The 19,961-nt window shown below is 43.6% G+C and overlaps 1 protein-coding gene across 1 annotated transcript in view; it reads right to left on the reverse strand.

Annotated features, from left to right (window-relative positions):
* The window catches only part of INPP5F (inositol polyphosphate-5-phosphatase F), a 105,647-nt gene extending 86,042 nt beyond the window's left edge, over positions 1 to 19,605 (reverse strand). The window contains exon 1 of the mRNA XM_033181111.1: positions 19,269 to 19,605. Coding sequence (XP_033037002.1) covers positions 19,269 to 19,365 — 97 coding nt within the window. The 5' untranslated portion in view covers positions 19,366 to 19,605. The remainder of the gene's footprint in view (positions 1 to 19,268) is intronic.
* Positions 19,606 to 19,961: the final 356 nt, after the last annotated feature.

Raw genomic sequence — 19,961 nt, forward strand, 5'->3', positions numbered from 1 at the left:
TTGAATAAGGAAAAGAAGACAGGTGGACAAAAAAAAGCTACAGGTATAAAAGTTAACCTTGGAAAGGAAAGAAGATACTATCTGTTTCTTCTAAGTCTGGAAGAAAAGATGAAAGTCTAAACATAGAAATGGAGAAGAGAAGCAGATGAGTGTATCCTGTGCCCTTGACTCAGTAAAAACAGGAGTCAAAGTCGTCTTTGTTTTAGCAAGGGGAAGGACGGAGGAGTAATGGGGCACTGGAGGCTAGGTGTGGGAAAGGAATTTGGAAAGTCAATTTGCAAGTGTTCTATGTGCGCTTAAAATGTATGTATATTTTTAAATTCAGTGTTGTCAAGAAAAAGGGGGGGAGTCAATCCATTAGTGGGTCATCAAATCAATTTCGTATAAAGAGATCAGCATTAATAGCACTAAAACAGAATAGAAGAGAAAACAAAACCACAGTGTTAAGGAGAAATATTTAATGAAACTTTGGTTTCTGGCACAACCTTGTGAATTTTGTCCAACTCCTCTACGTACTTGCTAATTTTTCTGACTGCTTCACCTGTTAGTTTTTGAGAGAGGTCTTACTTTTTAAGATCTCACGCTTTATTTTCTTCCTTATTTTTATATCTTTCAGGATTATTATATTTTCCTGGTGAACTGCTCTGCTTATCAGGATGTAATAACTGGTTTTATTTCAAATAATACTTTTTGCCCTACAGTCTAGTTGGTATAACATTAATATTGTGAAAGAAACACATTAGGCATTAAAAAAGGGATAAATATGAATATTGCTAACTACCAGTCCAACTCCCACAGCCTTGGGAATAAAGTCCAAATTCCTTGGAAAGGCTTGTGAGACCCTGCATGGGCTAGTCCTCTCCATCCCTCTCCTGCCCCCCACCCCCAGCAACCTAGCCTTCAGTCATCCTGAACTATGTGCAGCCTGGGCCTGGAATGTGACTCCCCACCCACTTCTGCCTGCCCTTCATTCCAGACTTAGAACAAGGGTCAGTCCTCTTCCCGGACACATTCCCCACTCCACCCACACCCAGCAGAGCTGACCAGACTCTCTCATGTGGATCCCCTAAACCCTGCGCATATTCCCATCACGGCACCTTACTTTGGTTTAGTCCATATGTCATTACTGACTTGCCTGTCTCCTTGACTGAACAGCAATTCATCAGGAAGAGGAAGCTCATTTAGACCTTGTCTCCTCGAGCTTCTGTTCCCAGCGCATGGTACACAGAAAGCTCCCAAATGGGTGGGTCAACATATGATGTAGAAAGTGGAGGCAAGTTTAAATGAGATAATTTGCACAGAATCATGCTGGAAGGATTTAATACTTAAAGTGGCAAAAGATAAAGTCATCACTGAATCAAGTTGGAAGGATTTACTATTTATGGTGGCAAAAGTAAAGTCATCTCATCTGGGTTATTTGAGACAAAGACATTAAGGCTGGCATAGGTAAAGTAACTGCCCAACACTGCACAGCTTGTTAACATCAAAACACTTTCCCACTCTCAGACTAGGGCTCTTTTTTTTTTTTTTCCAGATGGAGTTTTGTTCTTGTCGCCCAGGCTGGAGTGTAATGGCGCAATCTCGGCTCACTGCAACCTCCACCTCCCAGGTTCAAGCAATTCTCTTGCCTCAACCTCCCAAGTAGCTGGGATTACAGGCATGCGCCACCGGTTTGGTCATATTGGTCAGACTGGTCTCAAACTCCCAGGCTCAGGTGACCCACCCACCTCGGCCTCTCAAAGTGCTGGGATTACAGGCGTGAGCTACCACACCCAGTCAGACCAGGGCTCTTTCTAACACTGTAAGTTTCCCTACCAAATTCTCTCTGGTGCAATCCTCTCATATTTGTATGGGGCTTTCAGCTCAGGACCATTATCCCAAGTACTCCAAAATGCCTTTTTTTTTCACCAAGTCCTATTGGTTGTATCTCCCCAATAACTGATGAATATTTCACTTCTCTTGACCCCTACTGCTACTATCCTTGCCCAGGGACAAGACCTTCACCATCTGAATCATTTAAAAAGCTGCTGTCTGGCCAGGCGCAGTGGCTCATGCCTGTAATCCCAGCACTTTGGGAGGCCGAGGCAGGTGGATCATGAGGTCAGGAGTTCAAGACCAGCCTGGCCAAGATGGTGAAACCCTGTCTCTATTAAAAATACAAAAAAAATTAACCAGGCGTGGTGGTGAGCACCTGTAATCCCAGCTACTCGGGAGACTGAAGCAGAGAATTGCTTGAATCCAGGAGGCAGAGGTTGCAGTGAGCTGAGATCACGCCACTGCACTCCAGCCTGGGCAACAGAGCGAAACTCTGTCTCAAAAATAAATACACAAAATAAAAAAATAAAAAGCTGTTGTCAGGCCAGGCGCGGTGGCTCATGCCTATAATCCCAGTACTTTGGGAGGCTAAGGAGGACAGATCACTTGAGGTCAGGAGTTCGAGACCAGTCTGGTCAACACGGTAAAACCCCATCTCTACTAAAAATACAAAAATTAGCCGGCCGTGGTGGCGGGAACCTATACTCCCAGCTACTTGGGAGGCCCAGGTGGGAGAATCGCTTGAACCTGACAGGCAGAGGTTGCAGTGAGCTGAGATCTCACTAATGCACTCCAGCCTGGGCAACATAGTGAGACTCCGTCTCAAAAAATAATAATAATAAATAAAAACAAAAAGCTGTTGTTGGCCTCTAGCAGGCTGCTGAACATATAACAGACACTCAAATGTCTACTGAAGGCAAAGAAGACTCTAAATAGTTTGGTACTGCTGGCCATGCAGAATAAGACAGGGAGCAGGAAGAATGAGGCTGAAGAACTAAACAGGAACCCACTCAGTGGGACAACAGGTAGTAAAATCAGGAGCCGCCTCCTCCAGCAGGGCAGATTTGGATTTGAGATAGAACACAGGACAAATGTGTAGAGGATGAACGTGAAGGGGCCTGAAGCCAGAGAGTCAGGTTACAGGTAAGAATGTGCAAGGACTGGGGCTGACTGTAGAACTGGAAAGCTGGACAGAATTCAGCTACTTGGATGTGCTATAGATGCAGTCTGCATTTGGTGTGCTGGGTGAAGAATCCTCACTCTACTACAGTCTTTGAATCCCTCTCACCTTCAGTTTCCTCCTTTGTAAACAGAGTTTCATCTAACTTAGCCGGACACCTGTAGTCCCAGGTTTTCATGAGGATTACACGCATTATGTGAAAAGTGCCCAGCATCTGTCACATAATAAATGTTAATAACTTTCACCTCAAGTTGAGAAACGTGTATGTATTTAAAACTCCAGGCTCCTACCATTCAGTAACCTCTCCATAATTTTTTTTAGGGTCTTCATATGGCTTAAAATAAAAACGTATGGGGCCAGGCACAGTGGCTCACGCCTATAATCCCAGCACTTTGGGAGGCCGAGGCAGGTGGATGATGAGGTCATGAGTTCAAGACCAGCCTGGCCAACATGGTGAAACCCTGTCTCTATTAAAAACACAAAAATTAGCTGGGTGTGGTGGTGGGTGCCTGTAATTCCAGGCACGGGAGGCTGAGGCAGGAGAATCACTTCAAACCGGAAGGCGGAGGTTGTAAGGAGCCAAGATGGCGCCACTGCACCCCAGCCTGGGCGAAAGAGCGAAACTCCGTCTCAAAAAAAAAAAAAAAAGAAAAAAGTATGAAAGAAAAAACCCAACTTCAATACATTTTTCAATTACTAAACCTCACGGTAGAACCGTAATTTCTGAATGCCTTCTCAGAGTAATAAATGCTTCCTGGAAATACCTTAATGCCTAGATATGCCCCAGAATTCTATTTTCTCAGAATGGGAAACATTACCTGCAGTTGTGATACAGCATAAAACTGGGCATCCAGCATCCAGTCCCAATAACCAAATTCTGGTTCAAATGGTAAATCAAGCATGACTGCAAACTTCCTCCCCCGCCCCAAACCCACTACATACACATGAGAGATGGAGAATCTAGAAAAGGCAGAAATCTCAAGGGAGGTAAAAACATGCTTGGGAAAGACACGGATACTGGTAAACTCCAGTTCCGTATGTGAATAAGTATGAGGTCCTAAGGCTGGGGAAACTACAGAAGAATATAAATAGCAAGTGTAACTTTTAATGAGCAACAGAAAGATGCCTGACAAAATTTCAGTCATCCAATAGAAAAGAGGGGGAAAATGGCAGGAGCAATACAAATAAAGAAAGCATAATAAATGGAAAACATAAATAAAAGGTAGAAATAACTTCTAATACATTTTATAGTTACAATAAATGTAAACAATTTCAACTAACCAATGAAAAGACAGACTATTGGCTGGGTGTGGTAGCTCACACCTGTAAACCAACACTTTGGGAGGCTGAGATAGGCAGACTGCTTGAGCCCAGGAGTTCAAGACCAGTCTGGGCAACATGGTGAAACACCATTTCTACAAAAAATACAAAAAATTGGCCGGGCGCGGTGGCTCAAGCCTGTAATCCCAGCACTTTGGGAGGCCAAGACGGGCGGATCACGAGGTCAGGAGATCGAGACCATCCTGGCTAACATGGTGAAACCCCGTCTCTACTAAAAAAAATACAAAAAACTAGCCGGGCAAGGTGGCGGGCGCCTGTAGTCCCAGCTACTCGGGAGGCTGAGGCAGGAGAATGGCGTAAACCCAGGAGGCGGAGCTTGCAGTGAGCTGAGATCCGGCCACTGCACTCCAGCCTGGGTGGCAGAGCGAGACTCCGTCTCAAAAAAAAAAAAAAAAAAAAAAATACAAAAAATTAGCCAGGCACCTGTAGTTCCAGCCACCCAGGAGGCTAAAGTAGGAGTATCACCTGAGCCCAGGAGGTCAGGGATACAGTGACCCATGATCACGCCACTGCACTCCGGCCTGGGTGACAAAGTGAGACCCTATGTCAAAAAAAAAAAAATAAAGAAATAAAGACAAACGAATAAGTCTGAACCCCTCTATCAGTTTATTTAATTCTATGGCAATTTACAGTTTACCACTATACACCTGCAGTCCAGAATAACAGGCACTCATTCAATAGTTATTGAACAAAATTTTTAAAAAGCATCAAAGAGTAAAAATAAATTTTTCCTCCCAATTGCTTATTTTCATTGACGTGTAATAAGAATACCATCTTAAGTTTTTATTGTTTTTGAAGTTAGCCCCAAAATATCAGTCTTTGCTATGCAGGCACTTTTATTTATGTATTTATTTTCTTCTTTTATACAAACCAGGAATGAGCTTGGATTTTTAATTTCAGGTGCTTTTAATAACAAATGCATTTCTCTTTCAATAAATATAATACATGATGAGAATATGGTTTCTTAAAATGAAAGACTCACCTAAAACTTCTGGGCAATATTTTTTTTCCCTTGAGACAAGGTCTCACTCTGTTACCCAGACTGAAGTGTAGTAGCTTGATCACAACTAACTGTAGCCTCCAACTCCTGAACTCAATCGATCCTCTCACCTCAGCCTCCCAAGTAGCTGGGAATACAGGCACACACCATGATGTTCGGCTCATTTTTTTTTTTTTTTTAGTAGGGATAAGGTCTATCTATATTGCCCAGGCTGATCTCAAACTCCTGGACTCAAGTGATCCTCCTGCATCAGCCTCCCAAAATGCTGGGATTACAGGCATGAGCCACCATGCCTGGCCTGGGCAATTTAAATTATCTTGAAATCTTTATATTATCTTGAAAACTCTAGCAGGTGCACATAACTTCTCATACTAATATAGAGATAAGAGACACAAGACGATAGAGGAAGTCCTGAAGCAGGTACTGTAATTGACACAAGAAGGGAGACTATGTGTGTTGTGTCGAGCTGCTCTGACTTTGCTGCCTGGTACAGCGCCTGGCATACAGCTGACACTTCAAAATGTGGGTATGTATTTAAAATCTGTGGTTCTTCACTAAAGAAATAAAACAAGTTGGCATTAAAGAGTCTGTCTGTACAGAGGACATGTGTAGATAGTATTAGTCCAGGCATAAGCAGCAATTGCCCTCAGTAGTGGATATCCTACTGACCATATTAATGGCTACTCTGGGGACAGAAGGCACTGGAATGGCAGAGAAAATGGCCAGACTCATACTATCCTTCTGCAAAGAATAACCATGTAACTGATCTAATCCAACAAATGTATTGTTTTCTGATCTTTCCTTCAGAAGGTATACTCTAATGTGGCATACAAATTCAAAAAAAAATTTTTAATTCACAAATTGTAAAAGCTAAGATCATCAACGTTATCTATAAGGAAGGGTTGCTTATAAGAGTATAGCATTTTTGAAATAATGCCAAATTTTAGTGAATTAATAATGTAACATACACCCGAAACCAATAAGTATTTGCAATAAGCTCATTGTCTGACCCATCAGGTCAACATTTCCACTCTTATTGCAGATCCACTTGGCAGTACATGGCTTCTATTTTCATATGCCCTCCTCTTCCTGGTACACAGAAAACAACTGATTAAGTACTGTGTGCCTGCACAGAGCATGAGTCACTCATTCCAAGATGGAAGAATGAAGGCACGCCCTCGGCCCAAGAACAAGCCTGGGTTTTAAAGCACAGCTGCTGAAGCTTATAGGCACTTTCACTCTGTCTTAAAAGAAAAAAAAAAGGTATCAGGGCATGTATAAATAATCAGACCCATATTTCATTTCCTGCTAAAGACAAAGGATATTACTGCTCTAAAAAGACAATCACCAACACAAAATCAAACAGATGAGGAAAAGGGTTTTAGAATGAGAAACTAAAAGTTCCCATTGTTAGCTCATCTATGCTTTAATTCTCAGAATTTAATTAGGCCAGGAAAACAGGTTAAGGAATAATTTGATTCAGGTGCTATCTTACAAATGCAAAGTTTGATACACATTTCCTTGAACTCTCTAACGGTAATTATTCTCCAGCATTCCACAAGCTAAAGAGCTAATCCAATTTAGAAGGTCTAGCAGCTGGTGATTCCCCAGTCTTAAATCTAACTCAGTGGTTATCAGTGCTGGCTGCTCATTACCATCATCTAAGAGCTTTATAGTACTAATCCCTGAGCATCAGAGATGGTCTCAATTGATTAGGGCAGGGCCCTGGAATAGGTATTCTTTAAATCTCCCTCTGGTGATTCTAATGTACAGCCAGCTTGAGAATCACTAGTGCAAATGATTATAGGTCACTGGGAAGGACCTGTATTACTAACTTGGTCTTATCAGTCTGACTGAAAGATGATGCCTGTAGCACATACAACTTTAAACTCTCATGTAATAAAGTAATATAAACTGCATAAAGATCTCATAATATAGGGAGGTGGCATAAAAGCTGGTCTAAACTAGCAGAAGGAAATACACTTCAAAAAGTAACCACAAGAATATTTAAAAGATTAGAGATACCACCTAGAAAAGAAACTTAATTTCCAGGCCAGGCACATCAGCTCATATCTGTAATCCCAGCACTTTGGACGGCCCAGAGAGGAGGATCACTTGAGCCCAGGGGTTTGAGACCAGCCTGGACAATATAGCAAGACTCTGTCTCTATAAAAAATAAAAAATAAAAAAAAACATTCGCCAGGTGTGGTGGTGCCCACCTGTAATCCTAGTTACTCAGAAGGCTGAGGCGGGAGGATTACCCAAGCCCAGGAGTTCAAGACTGCAGTGAGCTATCCCACATTCCAGCCTGGGTGACAGAGCAAGACCCTGTCTCTAAAAAAAACAAAAATTTCTAGACATTTTTATTTAAAAAGGGATCTAATTACAGCACAGCAAGACAGCCACAAAGTTTTGATCATCATGAAGGAAATTAGAAATTGGTTCTTAAACTTTACAATATCCAAACACAAAATTGTTGATTCTGTATACGAAGCATAAAGTCCTAACTGTCGCATCTCAAGAAAAGACCCAAAGCAACTCAAAAAAGAACAGAGGACAACTAAAGAAAAGGACTTTCATGAAAGGTCACACAATGTAATTAGGACATTTCAGCCTAGGAGGACCTGATGGAAATGAACACAATCATGAAAGATATCAACTTAACGGTATACCACTTAATACCAGTATAGAAAATCTACACATTTAAAAGTCATGGTTTGGACTGGGTGCAGTGGCTCATGCCTGTAATCCGAGAACTTTGGGAGGTTGAGCAGGAGGACTGCTTGAAGCCAGGAGTTCAAGACTAACCTGGCCAACATAGTGAGACCCGTCTCTATTACTCAAAAAAAAGAAAAGTCATGGTTTGGGAATGAAAAAGGAAGTAGAGCTTAAATTACAACTTTCCAAACTCATTACCTTAAGAATCTGACAGTAACAACCACCTCAAACAAAGATTAGATAAATCCCTGGGTGATGCATTCATAACGCATCACCCAAGAAATATAGCAATGTGTTGCGATATACCCCTCACCTTTTGCTGTCCCCAAAACTGTCTTTTGATATCACTTTCAAAAACAGGATTTTGAGAGCTAAATCAAAGCACAGATGAGCTAAGAATCGGTATATTCCTTTCCTCATGTTAGAGCTATTAACAGAGAAGTATAAAATTAGCACTTCCATCATTAAATAGATGTAACCTTTCTACCAGTTGGTGTTTAAATAATTTCCTGGCCGGGCACGGTGGCTCAAGCCTGTAATCCCAGCACTCTGGGAGGCCGAGGCGGGCAGATCACAAGGTCAGGAGTTCGAGACCAGCCTGACCAACATGGTGAAACCCCATCTCTACTAAAAATACAAAAATTAGCCAGGCGTGGTGGTGCATGCCTGTAATCCCAGCTACTTGGGAGGCTGAGGCAGGAGAATCGCTTGAACCCGGGAGGCAGAGGTTGCAGCCAGCCAAGATCACACTACTGCACTCCAGACTGGGCAACAGAGCGAGACCCCATCTCAAAAAAAAAAAATTTCCTATCTTTTCCTGAAACTGTTTTTCAAAATTTATTTACTCTATCCCACCTACAATTGTTTGTACAGTCATTATACCACCACAAGTCCTCACCAACAGAAAGCTACCTTCAAACCTGATCAGGTCTAGGATTTGCCATTTTACTTGACCTCAAATGAGCTCTATGTTACAGCTCCATCAGGGTATCTGCCTCTATAGAATGTGTGTCTCTCCTCCATCAGGCCACATCCTCTGCCAGGATGGGGATGGTGTTTTAAGTATCTTTTTCCTTTGGCATATGCCTAGCAGACAGGTCTTCAATAACTGTTTGTAAAAGGATTAAACGACTTCAAAGAATTTTTTTTTGAGATAGAGCTTCGCTCTTGTTGCCCAGGCTGGAGTGCAATGGTGCCATCTCGGCTCACTGCAACCTCCGCCTCCTGGGTTCAAGCGATCCTCCTGCCTCAGTCTCCAGAGTAGCCGGATTACAGGCGCTCACCACCACGTCTGGCTAATTTCTGTATTTCCAGTAGAGACCGGATTTCACCATGTTGGCCAGGCAGGTCTCAAACTACTGACCTCAGGTGATCTGCCCATCTCAGCCTCCCAAAGTGGCTGGGATTACAGGCATAAGCCACTGCACCCGGCCCACAGAATTTTAGGCGATGTAATTTGTTAGGAGAAATAAATATAATACTAAATTAGTTAGATGTTGGGGGTGAGGGCTGCTTCTTCAAGAAAAGTATTTGGAAGGTGCAAATGGGAGTAAATGACACAGTTACACAGATGAATTCTGGAAGTCCCTGCCTAGAAAAGAGACTGTTACTCTTCTAAACTCCCAGGTCCACCCAACACAGTTGCTCCCTGGGAGGACATTCTTTAAGCCGGAAATAGGAGAATGTTTATATCTGGTATAAAAACAATGTATAATGATACTGCGAAACATCAATATTATACCTGCAAATTACTAAAATTGAGAGCATTATGGGATGTTTTTAATTTCCTAACATTTCAGTTAGATAACTGCTTCAAATCATCCATATTGACATTGCAGAAATTGTGAAATTTGAAATTCAGTGTTAACTTCAAAGTGAAAAGCTGTTTCAAAGAATGAGATTCATAAAGAAAATTGCCTCAGTATTTTAAAGTATCCCACTATCAAGTTTAAAAAATGCAAGGGTAAACTTGAAGGAACCTGAAATTAAAATAAAATAACTTAAATGAAAAAAAAAAATCAGGGAACACTGACCTAAAATCAACCTGTATTTCAGACTTACCAAAGCAAGAATGTGTGGATGCTATTTTGTGAATGAAAGCAGATCCCTTAAGAGTCTCCAACAACCAGAAAATGAGTCATCCTAAAAACATGTGATTTAATTAAGATACCACCAGTAAGTCTTGTGAAGGTACTGTAATGCTGAATGTTCAGTGTTCATCCTCACTTTACAAATATTATTTATACATTATCACTTAATGTGTTATCAATAGCTACCAATAACCTTTAACAATCATTATTTCCCTACGTTGTTAAACATACTGATTCAAACGTTCTCCCCAGCTCAATTATGGGCAGCTGACACATAATGACTATGACTTACATCAGCTAAGGACTTAGACTGACGAGAGGCTCTGTGACATTGCTGCTACTTCTCAAACCTCTGTTTGCAAAGGTAGATTTTTTTTTTTTTTTTTTTTTTGAGACGGAGTCTCGCTCTGTTGCCCGGGCTGGAGTGCAGTGGCCGGATCTCAGCTCACTGCAAGCTCCGCCTCCCAGGTTTATGCCATTCTCCTGCCTCAGCCTCCCAAGTAGCTGGGACTACAGGTGCCCGCCACCTCGCCCGGCTAGTTTTTTGTATTTTTTTAGTAGAGACGGGGTTTCACCATGTTAGCCAGGATGGTCTCAATCTCCTGACCTCGTGATCCACCCGTCTCGGCCTCCCAAAGTGCTGGGATTACAGGCTTAAGCCACCGCGCCCGGCCGCAAAGGTAGACTTTTAAAGGTTATGTTTTAAAATATATTTCAACAGGAATAGAACCGTTTACAAAAAGACACACAAAGAGGTAGTAATACAGTTTGTAAAGTTCTAATGCATTTAATTCCCCATAAAACCATGCCAAAACAAGGTTGGACTATGCTTCTGAGAATGTATTGAATCAACAGCAGATTGATTCTGCTACTGGGTGCAGTGGCTCATGCCTGTAATCCGAGAACTTTGGGAGGTTGAGCAGGAGGACTGCTTGAGGCCAGGAGTTCAAGACTAACCTGGCCAACATAGTGAGACCCCCGTCTCTATTATTTAAAAAAAAACGAAAAATCATGGTTTGGGAACGAAAAAGGAAGTACAGCTTAAATTACAACTTTCCAAACTCATTACCTTAAGAACCTGAAAGTAACAACCACCTCAAACAAAGATTAGATAAATTTTTGGGTGATGCATTCATAATGCACGCAAGAAACATGGCAATGTGTTGCGATATACCCCAAACTAGTTTGATCAAACTAGTTTGATTTTCCAGTAGTCCAGTATTATCTGCAAATACATGAACAAATTCCACCATAAAAATTCCATCACTAAAATTAGCAACAACAACCTTCTCTGCACAAGGGCCAGTTTGGAAAAAATAAAGAAGTCTATGGGTCCCATTTATTTTTATTCAGAAAGAAAATAAATTTAATGAATTCCACAGGCTTAACAGTGAAATTCCTACTTCACTGAATAAAATGACAGTGAGAAATTTGCACGACTTTTTTAGGTGGCAAGAGGGGCAGTGTGTTCTAGTCTTTTGTTCTTAGATTCTCCCTTTAAACTTCCCTACAACCCCTTTGCTGCTCAAACTATACAAGGTAGACCAGGGACTAGAATTATTTCAATTCATTCAATACAACTTTCGCAGAAAACCTGCTATGGGCCAGGTGATGAGTCTCAAACTCTTTCTCCATGCCAGGGGGGTGTTTAGGCCAGGCAAGTGGGACAAGCGGGGACCTGAACCAATGCAGCCAGGTTCCCCAAAGACCAAGCTGTAAGTGCACCTCAGTTTCTGGCACCTTCACAATCTACTAAAAAAAAAAAAAAAAAAACTTGATACTACCTCTCCTCTAAAGCATGCCTTTGGCAAGTCTTGGCCTCTGCTGACCAGGGCCTGGCCAAAACACAAGTGTCTAGGAACCAGTGATTCTACAAAGGCTCTCCCTTCTTTGAAGGTAGTTTTGCCCTACAGGCTTCTCCTCCATTTCACCTCTGCTGTGCATGCTCTGAAAGGATGTCTATGAAACTGGATCTAGCACTGGTGAAAAGCTACACTGAGAAAGGCTTCAGGTTGCTCATTCCTGGAGGAAATAGTTCCCAATGAGTAACATATCAATGTTTCTGCTCAAAGATCTACCCTGTATCTGTTCCCTTCCCAAACTGCAGATGTTCCAAACACTTAAGAAGAGAAACCTGATCAACTGACCGCACCTGGAAAAACCACTACTAGTCAATTCATTACATAACAACATTCCCTGTAACTATATGAATTTTGCAAGAAAGTCAGTGCAGGCATAGGGTCAATGAACAAACCAGTTATCACATTATTAGCCTTTTCTTTCTACATAGCGCCTTCCTCAATGTGCTTGCTTTGACATTTGAGAGGCTATTTAATTCTCTATACAGGCTACACTATAATGATTAGGATAGCTAAAGATACATTTCAGCTATTAACCATGAAAATATAAATCCTAACACTTTCTAGTCAAGAAGGTAGAAAGGTTCATAAAACGTTTTTGTCAATACTGAGGAAAACCTGGTTTTACAGTCAAACACTGGGTTAGAGCCTGGCTCTCCCTCTGTGAACTTGGTCAAATTACTTCTCTGTGCCTGTTTCCTCATCTGTAAAACGAGGATAATAATGAAACCCTCCTCCCAAGGTTTACTGTGGAGATGAAATGAAATAATACATGTAAACGTCATGGAACAATGTCTGGCTCAGAAAAGTACTCAGCTGCAGCTGGAATCACAGGCCCGTTGCGGTGGCTCACACCTGTAATCCCAGCACTTTTAGGAGGCCGAGGCGGGCGGATCACCTGAGGTCAGGAGTTCAAGACCAACCTGGCCAATATGGCAAAACCCCATCTCTACTAAAAATACAAAAATTAGCCAGGCATGGTGGCAGTCGCCAGTAATCCTAGCTACTCAGGAGGCTGAGGCAGAGGGAATTGCTTGAACCCGGGAGGCAGAGATTGCAGTGAGCCAAGATCATGCCATTGTACTCCAGCCTGGGCAACAGAGCAAAACTCCGTCCCTCCAAAAAAAAAAGAAAAGAAAAGAAAACTGCTCAAGAAATAAAAGCTGTTATTATTAGCTACTCAATCTCAGGTAATGGTGTAGACAACAAAATACACACAAAAACCTCCCTCAATCTGTAAAACCTGATCCCAAAAATTATCAGTCACCTTAGAAAGACCTTGTCCTCCTGCCAGGCATGGTGGCTCACGCCTGCAATCCCAGCACTTTGGGAGGCCGAGGCAGGCGGAATGCCTGAGCTCAGAAGTTCGAGACCAGTGTAGGCAATGAGGTGAAACACTGTCTCTACTAAAAATACAAAAAATTGGCCGGGCGTGGTGGCAGGCACCTGTAGTCCCAGCTACTCAGGAGGCTGCAGCACGAGAATTGCTTGAAACCTGGAGGCCGAGGTTGCAGTGGGCAAAGATCATGCCACAACACTCCAGCCTGGGCGACAGAGCAAGACTCTCTACACACACACACACACACACAAAACCACTTGTCTTCTTTTATTTAAGCCAAAAATGGGTTGGGGGGTGAAAACTTGGTAAAGATAAGTCTTTTCTACCTTCAAATGGGAAATAAATGTACAGTCATACAAATATGTACAAGCATAAAAATAAACATACAGATCTATTTAATCCAACTGTTAGCCTGTCAGCAATATAAAATATGGAGTAAAAAGTAGTACGAGATATAAAACTAGTAACCCATTATAAAAACTGAAGACTAAATACACTAAGAAAAAAACTGGTTATTCAACAACAAAAATGATTAGAAAGATTTTGTAAACATATTTAATATGTAATTTAAAGTGCCCTATTACATTTTGTCATGGTAATTTGTAAATTTTTAGTAAACACAATTTTTTTTTCTGAGACAGTCTCACTCTGTTGCCCAGGCTAGTGTACAGTGGCGCCATCTCAGCTCACTGCAACCTCTGCCTCCCGGGTTCAAGCGATTCTCGTGCCTCAGTCTCCCGAGTAGTTGGGATTACAGGCCCGCCACCACACCCAGCTAATTTTTGTATTTTCAGTAAAGACAGGGTTTTACCATGTTGGCCAGGCTGGTCTTGAACTCCTGACCTCAGGTGATCCATCCACCTCGGCTTTCCAAAGTGCTGGGATTACAGGCGTGAGCCATCACGCCTCGCCATAAACATAATTTTTTAAAAAGATAAAGTTCAAAATCCTTTTTTTCTTTAAGTCAATACCAAATGCCACAAAACTCCAAATAAACAGAATCATTTCAAAAAAATGATTCTTCAAAAAAAATTCCAGGTGGATTTCAATTCCATAATTATGATTTCTCATTCAAAAAAGTTAACCTCATATGACATAGTAAAAATAATTTCATTATCAAAAATTAACTCTGAGAAGAACAGGAAAATTTTTTAATGTTTTTGTGAATTCTAACTAATACCTAGTACTCCTCTAAAAAAAAAATGTTCAGGCCGGGCACAGTGGCTCACACCTGTAAATCCCAACACTTTGGGAGGCCGAGGCAGGCAGATCACAAGGTCGAGAGATCGAGAGCATCCTGGCCAACATGGTGAAACCCCATCTCTACCAAAAATACAAAAAATTAGCCAGGCATGGTGGCGCGTGCCTGTAGTCCCAGCTACTGGGGAGGCTGAGGCAGGAGAACTGCTTGAACCCGGGAGGCAGAGGTTGCAGTGAGCCAAGATCACGCCACTGCACTCCAGCCTGGCAACAGAGCAAGACTCCATCTCAGAAAGAAAAAGTTCACTGGGATTCATCAATTACAGTATCACCTTTCCATATATAGTTTCTAAGTTTATGAATGTTATGTGTATGATAGATGCTTTGAGATCTCTTGGTCACTCAGTCTCAGAACAGAATGTGAATTATTATATAATTTACACACAGCTATAAATTATATAATACTGTCATATCAGACAAAGCCACAAGGACTAGGGGAAGCAATTTTAAGACCAAAGAGATAAGACCATATTACCATTCCCCTAAAGTGGATTGTATTATATTTCTTTTTAAGTCTTTAAATTACAATTCTTATCCTGAGATATTAGACTCTACTCTCAGAAGATTACTGAATGTTTACACAGTGCTTTATCATCTTCCCTGTAGAAAATAAAATAACCAGGGCAGGCCCAGTGGCTCACGCCTGTAATCCCAGCACCTTGGGAGGCCAGGGCAGGTGGATCACCTGAGGTCAGGAGTCCGAGACCAGCCTGGCCAACATGGCAAAACCCTGTCTCTAGTAAAAATACAAAAACTTGCCAGGCGTGGTGACAGGCACCTATAATCCCAGCTACTCAGGAGGCTGAGACAGGAGAATCGCTTGAACCTGGGAGGCGGAGGTTACAATGAGCCGAGATCACGCCATTGCACTCCAGCTTGGGCAACAAGAGCAAAACTCCATCTCAACAAAAAAAAAAGAAAAGAAAAGGAAAGAACCAAAATATTTTTCTCTGGTAGTCATTATCTTACAATAGACAAATGCATCTATCAAAAAACAGTCTATGTATGAATACAGATTACTCACTACCCTTAAAAAAATTAGAAACACCAGAAAAAAAAAATACTTGGTTTTTTAGCTGGGAGAAAAAAAAAACTGAAAAAGTTTAAATAATGTTAAAGAGGAAAGTAAGGAATACTACCAAAAAGATATTTTAAAAGCCCAGTGTGGTGGCTCATGCCCGTAATTCCAGCACTTTGGGAGGATCACTTGAGCCCAGGAGGCCATGATCAGCCTGAGTGATACAGTGAGACTCCATCTCTACCAAAAAAAAAAAAAAATTAACCAGGCATGGTAGCACACACCTGTAGTCCCAGCTATCTGGGGGGCTGAGGTGGGAGGAATAGCTTGACCCCGGGAGGTAGGGGCTACAGCAAGCCATGATCACGCCACTGCACTCCAGCCTGGGTGACAGAGCAAGACCCTGTGTCAGAAGAAAAAAAAAAAAAAAAGATAATGAGATAATGCTACAACAGATAGAAATACAATACAAGTGCCGGTGTACCTTTCCTCATATTTCTTTAACTAAATGGACAGAGATTTTCCACTCCAATTAAAATATATTCAAAACAGCCCTAAAAAGAGGCCGGGCACAGTGGGTCAAGCCTGTAATCCCAGTACTTTCGGAGGCTGAGGTGGGCGATCACCTGAGGTCAGGGGTTTGAGACCAGCCTGGCCAACATGATGAAATCCTGTCTCTATCAAAAAATACAAAAATTAGCTGGGTGATGTGGCACACACCTGTAGTCCCGGCTACTTGGGAGTCTGAGGCAGGAGAATCACTTGAATCCGGGAGGCGGAGGTTGCAGTAAGCCGAGATCACACCACCGCACTTCAGCCTGGGAGACAGAGCAAGACTCTGTCCACCACCCGCCCGCCCCACCCCTTCCCCGTCCCAGCAAAAAAACAGGCCTAAAAAGAGCAACAAACATAACACAACATCTTATTTTTAAGGCAATGATATTACTGAGAGAGAACTTAGACTTAACTTTAATTCAGCTCAACTCAAACAAAAACGCCTTCTGTGTCCTAAGTACTCTAAAGCCTAGAGACACCAAGATGAGGAGTAAATACAGCCCTTGCCTTGGGGAACACACTGGGACTTCCCACTGGGGAAGAAGTAGGCAAACTTTTATTATATGACGATGCATAGGGTTAGAACTGAAGTGTGCACTAAGTGTAGAAAATGCCTGGAAACACTATAATAAAGGTGGCCAATAATTCTGCCCCAAGGATGAGGGGTAGCATCTGAGCTGGATCTTACAGAATGAACTAGGTAGGAAAAGGGGATGACAGTAACAAACATTCCAGGCTAAATGAGTATTTTCATCTTAAATATCATCATTACTTATCCTTCTGATGTCTCTAGAAAAAGGAAAACTCTTGTTTCGGGTTGTTCAATAGCCACGAATGTAAAAACCACGATGCCCACAAGCTTTTTCAAGCTTACAATACTGCCCTTTTAAAAAAGAAAAGGACTTAGTCATCTATTCAGCTAAATAACCAGTAGGAAACAATGAAAGATTTTAAATGCTGTCACTACAAACAGCAGCAAAACAGAGGAGAAAAAGCAGAGGGAAAAATTCCAATAAAATAAAGAGAATGTTAAATGATTCCATATATAGAAAAAGATCTGAAAAGCACTTATTCAATTAAAATGCCATTCTTAAATAGCCATTAGTTAGAAAGGATCTTCAGTCCCGGACAGGATAAACTATGGGAAAATCAAGTGCATGGGATTCTTTATTCCCTGGCTATCCCGAACACCTTAAGATCAAAACTGGCTGTCACTTCTGAAATATGACCTCTTCCTTCCTCTAGACATTTGGTCTACTTGGTCTGTGGTCTGCTATATTCTAAAAAGTATGATAATCTCAAGTGCAAAGGCTATAGCTACTTTACTCCCCCAAAAAAGTTTTAAATTTGCCTTCTGACATGGACTTTGGATAAACAGTAATCCAAACTGCATGGCTTCATAACAGAATCTAGGCGCAGGTTAGCCTTTATAGTTGAAGAAACTAGGGTGTAGAAAAGTTTGTTGTCAGATGAGTTGGAGACGATCTTAAGTCCCATCCAGCTCTAATAGTCTAAACTTTTAGAATCCAAGGAGTTGACTCTTTTGACAACCTAGGAATTTTGAAATCTGCTTTACTTCAAGCTGTACTGAAGCCTTACCCAAATTTGGGGGAGTGAAAGGAGAGAAGAAGAGAAAGCCAGGCAAATGGTCAAATCAGAGAAGAGAATGACAGAAGACTGGCCAAAATTAGCCTATCTACAACACCTCTATCCCAAGATCATCAAGAACTTTATCTGGGCCAAGGAGTTTATCCTCTATTCTGAAAAAGAGGAAATAAAACATAATAGCAAGAAAATACAGACAGAGCCTGGGAAAAAAATAAGTTATCCTTCACTGCTCTGGCAAAGCAACTAGTAGCCTTTCCTAAGAAAGCAGTGGGGCCTGCCCAAAAGTGTTCTGGAGGTCACAGAACTGCTCTGTGTCAGTGTCTCGACTCTAGGCTGTGACCCCGAACGAGTTACTAATAACCTCTCACTCCTTTCTCCTCACCTGAAAAAGAGGATCCCACACGTGTCCTGTAAGGTTGTGGGGATTGGGAATAATATATTAAAGGGCCTGTCCTTAAAAGCCATCCTATAAGTGGTACCACGCTGTGACCTGAAAAGCTCATCTGAACCTTTTATCCTTTTCAATTCATATCATGTAATCCTTCTGTCTAGACTGCACATAAGAATTACAAGTCAGTCTGAAAAGCTCTGGCTCCTGCCTGAAAGAACTCTATCCTCTCACTTTTCCTTAAGTGAAAGAACCTGAGTGATATGGGGAAAGGCTTGGAAAGCCAAAAGGGGCAGGTGCCACCCAGCCCCATCTTACAAGAAACTGGACTGTCTGCGCTCTGAGGGCAGGGACTGCTCTGTTAAAACCAAATTGCACACACATTTTCCTAAAGCAAGCTAATTGTAGACTTAAGCCTCTCCGAACAGCTTACATGACACCAAACATGGACCCGCAATACATTTTGTGTCGCACAACATCAAGTCACACAAAAATCTCAAAATTATACATTACAATACAGTTTAATTATGCTGCGGTATTAAAGCCAAAGACAAAGGCTTTAAACCGAGTGCCTATGAGGTAACCATAGTGAAGTCACACCTTTAATAATAAGGAACCAAGAATACATGGGATGGCAACAGGGAGTGAGTGTCCAGCAGAGCCGTCGACGGAACTAGCGCAACCGCTCCAGATCCGAATTCGAACCCAGAACTTCTGGCGAAGGCCATGTAAGAACCACTCCAAGGAGAAAGAGGCCTTTAAGGCCAGGCGCACCTTGCTGGAACTTTCTGCCCGGGAGACCCCCTCCCCTAGGCCTGGGCCCCAAGCCCCAAGGGCGGCCGCGCGACGCGGCGGGAGGGACGAGGGTCGCCAGCCCCCTCTGCTCCGCATTGGGGCAGGGGCTCGGCGCTGCCCTCGGAGAAAGGCCAGGCTCCCTCCAGTCAGGGAATAATGACAGCTCGCGCGCTCGCAGCCCGCCCCGCCCCGCCTCGCCAGGCCCGCAGGCTGCTCCTCCTGCCAGGCTGAGGGGTCTGGCCGCGCCCCCTCCTCTCCCCGCCCTGGCCCGGGGCGCCCCCAGCCCACACCGCCAGCCTCACCAGGTCGGAGTTGGAGGCCGCCGTCGCGGCGGCTGCACCACAGCGCGCGCTCGCCCTGCTGCAGGATGTAGTGGTCCTTGGCTTGGAAGAGCTCCATGCCAGCCCCGCGCGCCCAGGGAGGCGGCGGCCCGCGGGCGGCGCACGCGGCTTCCTAGTCGGTCGCGGCCGCCAGAGCCCGCGCCTCGGGGAGCGGCCGGGTAGGAACGGCGCCGAGGAGCAGCAGCCGAGGGAACGCCCCAGGGGACCCGACCGGTAGGAGGAGAACGCGCCCCGGCCGCAGCGGTGGCGGCCGTAGAGGCCTCTCCCCCCGGCTCCGCCCCTTCCCCGGCTCCGCCCCGGGCCCGGCTCCGCCTTTCAGCCTCCTCCTCTTTTCAGTTCCCTCCCGCTTCCTGCCCTTTCCTCCGCCTTCTCCTAGGTGTCTCCTCCCAGCTCCTACCCGCGGGTCTTTCCTCCTCCCTCTCCTCCTTCCGCCCACCCCTCCCGCTCTTCCCCCAGGCCCCTCCCTCGGCGCGCCCGCCTTCTTGCTGTGGCCACCGGTGGCCTCCCGGGAGCTCGGCCGAGTCGGGCTGGGCTGGCCGCTTCCCTCCGCGCGGCCTTGGGAACAGGCGCCCACCGCTGGGGCCTCCCCTCCGTGCCGGCGGGCGCTCACGCTTCACCAGGCCCTCTAAAGCCAGGCCGAGTCCTGCAATCCAG

The sequence above is a fragment of the Trachypithecus francoisi genome, unplaced genomic scaffold (genome assembly GCF_009764315.1).
Source record: "Trachypithecus francoisi isolate TF-2019V2 unplaced genomic scaffold, Tfra_2.0 Contig01579, whole genome shotgun sequence".
Taxonomy (NCBI): Eukaryota; Metazoa; Chordata; class Mammalia; order Primates; family Cercopithecidae; genus Trachypithecus; species Trachypithecus francoisi.